The sequence below is a fragment of the Microtus ochrogaster genome, unplaced genomic scaffold (assembly GCF_000317375.1).
Source record: "Microtus ochrogaster isolate Prairie Vole_2 unplaced genomic scaffold, MicOch1.0 UNK29, whole genome shotgun sequence".
NCBI lineage: Eukaryota > Metazoa > Chordata > Mammalia > Rodentia > Cricetidae > Microtus > Microtus ochrogaster.
This window is the reverse complement of record NW_004949127.1, coordinates 3,259,743-3,268,705: the sequence shown is the minus strand read 5'-3', so window position 1 is coordinate 3,268,705 and position 8,963 is coordinate 3,259,743. Positions and strand designations below refer to the sequence as shown.

At 46.8% G+C, this 8,963-nt stretch overlaps 1 protein-coding gene across 1 annotated transcript in view; it reads left to right on the top strand.

The window, feature by feature from the left end:
* Erich5 (glutamate rich 5) overlaps nucleotides 1–8,963 on the top strand; it is a 13,933-nt gene that overhangs the window by 4,132 nt on the left and 838 nt on the right. Inside the window, exon 2 of the mRNA XM_026789786.1 lies at nucleotides 6,868–8,004. Within this exon, the coding sequence (XP_026645587.1) occupies nucleotides 6,868–8,004 (1,137 nt within the window). The remainder of the gene's footprint in view (nucleotides 1–6,867; nucleotides 8,005–8,963) is intronic.

The following is an 8,963-nucleotide window of genomic DNA, read 5'->3' as shown; positions in this document are numbered from 1 at the left end:
CTGGCTCCCCTCCTGCCTGGGCTCCCCTCCATCCTCTGGCTCACCTCCTGCCTGAGCTCCCCTCCATCCTCTGGCTCACCTCCTGCCTCGGGTCCCTACATGCTGAATTACAGATGTGCTGTCTCTACACAGGCAGGATTTTGGTTTGTTTGCTTGTATTCAATTGTTTGCTTGTTTTATTATATTTTCCCCTTGAGTTTTCTTTTTGTTTCTCACTTTTGGTATTTTTTCTTTTATTGAAAATAGATTTTTTTCTCACACATTACATCCTGATCATGGTTCCCCTCCCTTTACTCCTCCCCACCTCACCCCAGTCTGCATTCATCATTTTCATCTGCCATTAGACAATAAGCAGGACTCTAGGGAATAATAATAAAATAAAATATAATGTAATAAGATTTAAAAAACACCCACACAGCAAATAGAAGAAAAAGAACCTGAGAAAAGGCATAAGAAGCAGATATAGATGCAGAGACACACGAGTGTTTGCACACTAAGGGATACCATAAAAACTCTAAGCTGGAAGTCATAAAACCTATGCAAAGAATCTGTAAGGTTAAAAAAGAGAAGAAAAATATAAATAAAAATATAAGACAAAGTCAAAAAAAGGCCTGACAGGACATTATGAGATAAGGACCTCTCCAAAGATGCCGTTGAGTTCATTTTCTGTTGGCCATCTGCTGCTGGGCAAGTGGCCTACTCCTAAGAGTGGTTTGCTTCTTCAGTAAGTCTCCCTTGGAGAAAACCAAATTTTCATTTGCTAATGGTTATCCATTGGAGATTTCTCCTGGGTTGGGGATGAGGGCTTCTATCCACTTCTTTTGCTCTAGGACCTCATCTGCTGAAAAACCATTCAGGCCATCATTTTTGGTATTGTGAGACAAGATCACACTATATAGGTCAGGCCGGTGATGCCCTGCCTCAACATCCTGGTTTCTGGGATTCTAAATGTATACCATCACCCTCGGCTAAGAGATATTTTTTAAAAGGCATTGCAAATATTTTTTTTCCCTGTCTGTTTGTAAAAACATAGTGTGCTCAATGTTCCTTTATCTAGCCTAACACCATGGAGGCATTGTTCTCCCTTCTATACCTGCAAAATAATCGGTCATGTGGCTTATTTGACCAGTCCCCTACCGAGAGACATCTGATCTGTCTCCAGCCTTTCCTGTTGTGAACAAGCTCTGGTGAATTCCTTTGTGCAGACATCACTTTGATTACGGACAAGCATTATCTACAGACCATTCTCAGAAGTGGTGTTGCTGGGTAAAGGGGGTGCACGTTTATACCTTTAATAGAAAACTGTCCAAATGCCTCCATGACAGTAGCATAAGTTGATAGCCTTAACATTAAATCTTTCACAACTGAAAGCTTTCAGACGTTTAGATGACCACCTCAGAACATAAGGAGAGAAGGCAAGGATGAGGGAAAGGGGGCAACTGTTTGATTCCAGCTTCATTTTGTGCCCTACTGTAGCGCTCTTAGAGGCCTTAAAGGGATCGTTAGTCCCAGTTATAGCTGGAAAACGGAAGCTGTGTAGGGACGAGCAGCTGCCCCTGTGTGACCCAAAGCTCCTACTTTGCCCAGAGCCTCCAGTTCACCTGCAGTCTGGCCTCAGCCCTGCAGAACCTTGGATCTTACCATATCATGACCTTACCTGTAGGAAAAGTGGAGCCAATAACTATCACAAGTGAATGGTGAATAGATGGAACAGATGGATTGCCAGGGATTTATGGAGATAAGGGAACTCAGAAAAGCAGAAGAATGGGGATCCAGGCAACGACAGAAAGAAAATGAAAAGTAGCTTAGGCCACACTAGGCTGGCGGACTGCTGGGCGCATGGCAATCTCTCTGGCTTGTAGGAAAGAAAAGCAGTACAACAAACTTGAAGTAAAGCACAACACGAAGCCAAGCTTCTGCAAGGCTGGCCCATCCAGGCTCACGCACAGTCTCACAACATTCCCAACCCCTGGGAGGTCCACTCAAAGCCTTAACAGAGGCTGAAGAGATGGCTCAGCAATTAAGAGCATCGGCTGTTCTTCCAGAGGACCCAAATTCAATCCCCAGCATACATATGGTGGCCCACTAGCGTGGTTTCAGTTTCAGGGATCCAGTGGCTTCTGGTCTCTAAAGGCTTTACAATTATGTACACACACACAATCAAAAATAATAAAAATAAATATTTAGAAAATAAAAAATGAATATAAAGAAAATGTAGGTAAGCCGGGCCTAAGTAGTGACACACGCTTTTAATTCTAGCACTCAAAAGGTAGAAGCAGGTGTATCTCTGCTTTCAAGGCCAGCCTGAGTTTCAGGCTGTCTAGGGCTGCATAGAAAGACCCTTTCTCAAAACAAAACAAAACAAAAACAAAATGTAGGTCCTGCTAACTGTGGTGGCACATAGTTGTAATTCCAACATGTGGAAGATATAGCAAAAGAATAATAATTCCTGTTTCAAAAATGAAAAGAAAGAAAGAACATGAGTTTATAGATGGACTCTCTGGGCTCAAATTTATTTATGAATGTGTTACTTTGAACCAGTCTCTCTTATTTCTTTGCCTCATCTGTAAAGTTGGGTAAATAGTGATGTCTATCTTAAAGTTGTTCTGAGGAATCAAAGAACTAACAGATACAGTGTGTCTAGACAGAGCTTAGTTACTGCCCATGACAGGGATGGCAAACTGGAATGCCAGTCAGATGCAGCCGACCGTTTGCTTTCTAAGTAAAGTTTGGGTGGGACACAGACTCAGACATTCCTTCTGCATTTTCTGTGGCTACTTTCTCAGGACAGCAAGATGAGAAAGCTTGTACTTAAATTTCTACGTTGTCTGCCTTTAAATTTCTTTGCATTAGCTGGGTGGTGGTGGTGCACACCTTGAATCCCAGTACTCGTTGGGGGGTGGGGGTGGGCAGAGGCTGTAGGCTCTCTGTGAGTCTGAGGTCAGCCTGGTCTACAGAGCAAGTTCCAGGTCAGTCAGAGTTGTTACACAGAGAAACCTTGTCTTGAAAAGGAAAAACAAGCCGGGCGGTGGTGGCGCACGCCTTTAATCCCAGCACTCGGGAGGCAGAGGCAGGCGGATCTCTGTGAGTTCGAGGCCAGCCTGGTCTACAAGAGCTAATTCCAGGACAGGCTCCAAAACCACAGAGAAACCCTGTCTCGAAAAACAAAAAAAAAAAAAAAAGAAAGAAAGAAAAGGAAAAACAAAATAAAAATTATTTCATTTGCTTTTATGGCCAAAAAGAATTTTAATAAAAATTCAGGTAGTTAAAAAACATCGATTTTTAAATTTCACCTCTAGAGGTGTTTTTGGTTAGTTTTAGTTCTACTGCATGAAATATTTTTTAAGTTCATCTCTGCTCAAAGTGAGGACCCTATTAATACGTACTGGTAGATAGAATCACACGCTGGGTTTGGAACTGGAGTTACGGTAGCAGGACGATGCATCCACACACTGTGAAGGGCGGTGGGTAAGACCATCCAGAATAGCTCCCTGATGCTCTTGGCTGTCAACTAGGACTGGGAAGAAAGCGAGGAAAGAACCCGAGGATGCTGGCACACTCTGTGGGGGCTCATGCTGTTGCACACTAACTCCCCAAGTCGCCTAGTAGGTAAATTTCAGTGACTGTGCTTGTGAGACAGATGGCAGGTGCTGTGATCTGAAGAGGAAGAACTTCTCAACAGAAGAATTAAGGTAAAAGGTCTAAGAACCTAGCGCCTCCACAGCAGCCGCACAGAACACGCCAGGAGCACTCCCGGGAGGCCCTCGGGATGCTCGGGATGCTGCGTGGCACAGCACAGGAAGTACTGACCCGGGTATTTCTCTTTGCTGGGTAGAGACTTTTCACTTCCCATCAGGGCAATGAACCTGATTGAAAAGCTTCCACCAGAATGTGGATTTCAGGTATGTTAGCTCTGGTTTCAGTCCTCCCAGTAATGCCGCCTGGCATTTAGGTTCTTTGTGTGCGTATCACCACGGGTGCTTGCCACAAAGGTCTGCCGGCTTAGCTGTCACAGCAAATTTGTCAGTTTATAACAGGGTCAGAGATAATGGGCATCAAAGGATTAGGCCCAGAGCAGGGTAGGCGTTGACGAAACGGAGGAGTCAGAAAGCAGACGTATCCTTAAACAGTTCTGGGTGGAATCAGTGCATCCGTCCTCAGCACTTATTATATAACGACATTGAGGCAACAGGCTGGCTCCCGTCTGTGGATCAAAGTAAGAGCATCACTGCCTGCAAGTTCGGGTGCTACCGGGTGTGTTCCACCTTGTCTGTTTTAGGAGGGGGTTCATGTGAGGAGTCCATGGGGATGCTTGGCTGTGAGGAACTGTAGGAGTACCGAGTTGTAGTTGATGAGGAAGTAGCTGCAGTGGTGAATATTTATGTAGCCATCTCTCTATAAACAACTATTTTCTACTGGTAAAATAAGAGAGAAATGGCTGTGCTCTATCACTTGTGTGTGTGTTAACTTGGATGCTGAGAACCGAACCCAGGGTCTCGTGTACTCTGAACCCAGGCAGTACTTCTGAGCTATCTGCCACTTCCCTACTCAGTCAACTCTTTAATAAGCCCTGGTCACAATTCTTGTTCTTCAAGCTTCACTCTAAGCTCATGGGCGCCACCTACAGACGCCTCCGTGACCTCACTCCAGTCTGGCCTCCAGCTCTCCTGCCCTGAAGCCTCCAGACCTCCTTGGCATTCTTGGGCACTCTCAAGAAGCTGTTCCATATGGTTCGGAGCTTGCCAGATCTCTTTCCTCTGTGTTTAGTGACCGTTGCCATGTTTCACAGGACTCTCAGATACCTGAGGGCGGAGTCTGTGCTGCTCATGGTTGTTTAGATTTTGCCTTTAAGTATCACTTATGTGGGCCGGGCGATGGTGGCACACGCCTTTAATCCCAGCACTCGGGAGGCAGAGGCAGGCGGATCTCTGTGAGTTCGAGACCAGCCTGGTCTACAGAGCTAGTTCCAGGACAGGCTCCAAAGCCACAGAGAAACCCTGTCTCGAAAAAAAAAAAAAAGTATCACTTATGTGTTTGATTGAAAATTTTCTTTTTGTTAGAAACCATGCTCATTAGAGTGTATGTTGAAGTCAGATTGAAAACATGGCTCTCATTTTGTGTTCTCTAAATTATGAGAGAGTCATGATTTAAGGGATTCTTAGTGCACAGTCACTGACCTGCAGGGAGATACGAATGTGTAATGGGACAGGGTGATGGTGGAGTAGGTTAGAAAAATGAGCTGCAAGGTCCTGTCCTTCCACAGTAGGAGTTAACTGAAATGCCCCACGTCAAAATATCCTAAGGTACCTAAAGAAAAACATTCTTCCGGTGGGGTGTGGTGGGTACACTTATAATCCCAGCATTGGGAGGGTGAACCCAGACCCACTGTGATGCTAGGGGTTACTTTCTTCCAGCTCCCCTCCCTTTATGATTGGTTTGTCTTCTCTTCCTTCTCTTCTTCCATCCTTTCCTTCCTTTTAGCTTAGTTGTGATCACCTGTAACACCGAAACCTGACTTTGTGAGCTGTCCGCTACACAGCAGACCTTGTTCTGACATCCACTGTTTGCTCCCCCTTGTTGGATCAACCCAGTGTGCACGCTGATCTTTTGTTTGCACTTACGGGCTCTGTCACATGGTCTTCACATTCATGTTCTCTCGTGGGGCAGTTTCTCGCCCAGTGGAATATATTCTTAGACGTTTAAATTGCTTTCCAGCTTCTGCTGTTACAAAGAGTGTTTGGGTGATCCCCTGCATCGCTTTCTAAAGGCTCTCCAGTAGTAGTAGGGGTACTAGGTCACCTAGTAGGAGCACAAACATGTTGCCCAGTTGTTTGCTCTAAACTATCCCAAGCACTGTCACTTAGTGTGCTGGGATGCCTCACAGGATCTGAGATGGGGGTGCACCCACTGCCATGTTACATGTCAGCCCTGAGATCTCTGTCCCCAAGGCTGTGTTCACATCACATGTCAGCCCTGAGAGCTGTGCGTGTCCCCAAGGCTCTGCCCCCAAGGCTGTGCAGATGCAGGAGGAGCTGGAGCAGCTCTAAGTGGACCACGTGCTCCCCAACATTCCCCGTCCCCCTAACATGACACGAAACTCAGGTTTGGATGTCTCTATACTCAGGGTGCTGGTCTTCACCTGTGGAGTTTCTCTGTTGTACAGCCTTTCCTTTTCAGAGGCCCACTCTGTTGTAAGGAGGCCGCTTATTTCATTCCCGACTGCTCAGCCCCGAAATAACCACACAGAAACTATATTAATTAAGTCACTGCTTGGCCCATTAGCTCTAGCTTCTTATTTGCTAACTCTTAGATCTTAATTTAGCCCATTTCTATTAATCTGTGTATCACCACGTGGCTGTGGCTTACCCGCTAAAGTTCCAGTGTCTGTCTCTGGCGGGGCCACATGGCTTCTCTCTGGCTCTACCTCCTTTCTCCCAGCATTCAGCTTAGTTTTCCCCGCCTATCTACCCTATCAGGCCAAACCAGTTTTTTATTAACCAATGGTGTTCACAGCATACAGAGGGGAATTCCACATCACCACTCTGACTCTAACAGCCCGAGGACCACACAGGGGAAGCCAAAGAGGAGAAAGGGCAAGTAAAAGAGAAGCAAGGTAGTTGTGGTAAATTTGAATATGGGACGGAAGCCTTGATGGGATGCTCAGGAGAAAGCTGGTTCAGAGGACGCTAATGATTAAGGTGAGGTGTTTAGGTTGGCGATATTAAAGGCCTTTGATTAGGAGTGAGGGTTGTGGTTTGATTGAACAACTAAATCCGCTTGATGTCAATCAACTTTCTCAAGATAGCTAAATAATAACTCTGTTCTCTCTGTTCTACTTATTTTACAACTAAATGCTCAAAAAAAAAGTACCTTCAAATGAGAATTCATCCACTGGAGAACAAAGCAGGTTCTGCGTGGCCCAACCCATGCCGTGCACACCAGGGAGAGAAGCTGCCTTCTACAGCAGCGCACAAAGGCCTGGCCAGGTCCTGTTAGAGAGGCCCAAGGCTTCCGTGGTGCCTACAGCCAATGGTGTTAAATCCTGCTACCAACCATCCCAGGCAAACGATGAGGCCTCTGGAAAGGATGCCGCAGACCCGTCAGGACCCACAAAGAAGACCGAGCTTCCAGTGCAAGGGGCAGAATCTGATCTACTTCAGCCAGGAGGCAACGATGAAACGTTGGGGGCAGAGGAAAAGAAGGAAGATGTGGAAACAAGGACAGAGGCCCAGTCTCTGAAAGGAAACGCTGAGACTGAGCCTCTAGGAACGGAAGCCGGGAGCCAGCCTCTGAGCACATCAGCAGAGAGGGACTCCCCCGGAGCAGTGGAGGCCTCTGAGATTCCACAGGCTGCCGGAGGGACGAAACTTCTAGAAACGGCGGCGGAGAGCGCTCTTCCTCTGGAAACAGCTACGGAACAGCCGCCTGAAAAAGCAATGGGAAAGAACGTGCAGCCCCAGACTGTAGAAGCAATTCCCAAGGAGAACAACTCTCCAGAAATGTCGGAAGGAAATCAGTTTGTGGAAAAAGCTGAACAAAAGGAACTTCAAGAGACCTCGAAGGACAAACAGTTTCAGCTTCTGGAAGCAATGCCCAAAGAGAACAACTCTCCCGAAGTAACAGAAGGGGGTCAGTCTGCAGAAAGCAGTGAGAAGCAGCAACCTCAGGAAGCACCATGCAAAGATGAGCAGCCCCAACGTCTGGAAAGAATTCTCAAAGAGAGTGAAACACCACAAGTGCCTGACGGGAGCCAGCTTGTGCAAACTCCTGTAGTGAACGAGTCACTCTGTGAAACTCCTGATGGTGACGGGAGCCAGCTTGTGCAAACTCCTGTAGTGAACGAGTCACTCTGTGAAACTCCTGATGGGACCAGAGACACCCAGGGATCTCACCCTGAAGCAAACGCTGGAAGCAGGGAGGAGCTGGTAGGAGCTGCAGAGACGGCAACAAACGTGGACGTGGCCAGAGAAATTCATACCGATAAAGAGGAGCAACACATTGAAGGTAAAAGGAGGGAAGCCCAGGGCCCGACTGCTTGGACAGGCCCCAAGGGGATGGAGGCCGGCTCTGGAGCCGTAGGTGGTCCGAGGTTCATGTCACCCAAATACAAAAGACTTCCATATTTGGGAAACACATTCTCTCAAGGCTCAGTTCAGCTCCCAGCAAATCGGTTCTTTTTTTTTTTTTCTTTTTTTTTGGTTTTTCAAGACAGGGTTTCTCTATGTAACAGTCCTAACTGTCCTGGAACTAGCTCTTGTAGACCAGGCTGGTCTTGAACTCACAAAGATCCACCTGCCTCTGCCTCTGGAGTGTTGGGATTAAAGGCGTGCGCCATCACTCCCTAGCCCCTAGCAAATCATTTCTAAAGCATAGGCTATGTCAAAATTTTAAACATTTATTTTGTAATTATTATCTCAGCCTGGATGTCCATGTCAATGTCCATACATGTGCAGGCCAGGGGTGGGTATCAGGGTTTTCCTCAGCTGTTCTCCCTCCCTCCACCTTCTGTTGGAGGCAGAATCTCTCATCTGTAGCTCATTGATTTAGTTAGCTCTAAGTGATGACTCTGGCTCGTGAGCTCTACGCATCTGCCTGTCTTCACTGCATTGCAAATGAGCTCTTTTGTATTCAGCTTCTGACTTAGGCACTGAGGATTTGAACTCACGTCTTCACACTTGTGTAGCAGGAACACACATTATCCACCGAGCAGTGTTTTATCCCCGAACAAAACGTTTCCTAGGGAAATTTTCGTCCTGGCTTTATAAGCAGGCCAAGACCCAGGGATATTCAGTGGCGTGACAGTGTGTCCTCAGAGGCTCTGTGGAACAAGGGGAATGCTGGCAGACAGCATGGAAGAAACCTACTGTGGCCGGGCGGGCGGTGGTGGCGCACGCCTTTAATCCCAGCACTCGGGAGGCAGAGGCAGGCGGATCTCTGTGAGTTCGAGGCCAGCCTGGTCTACA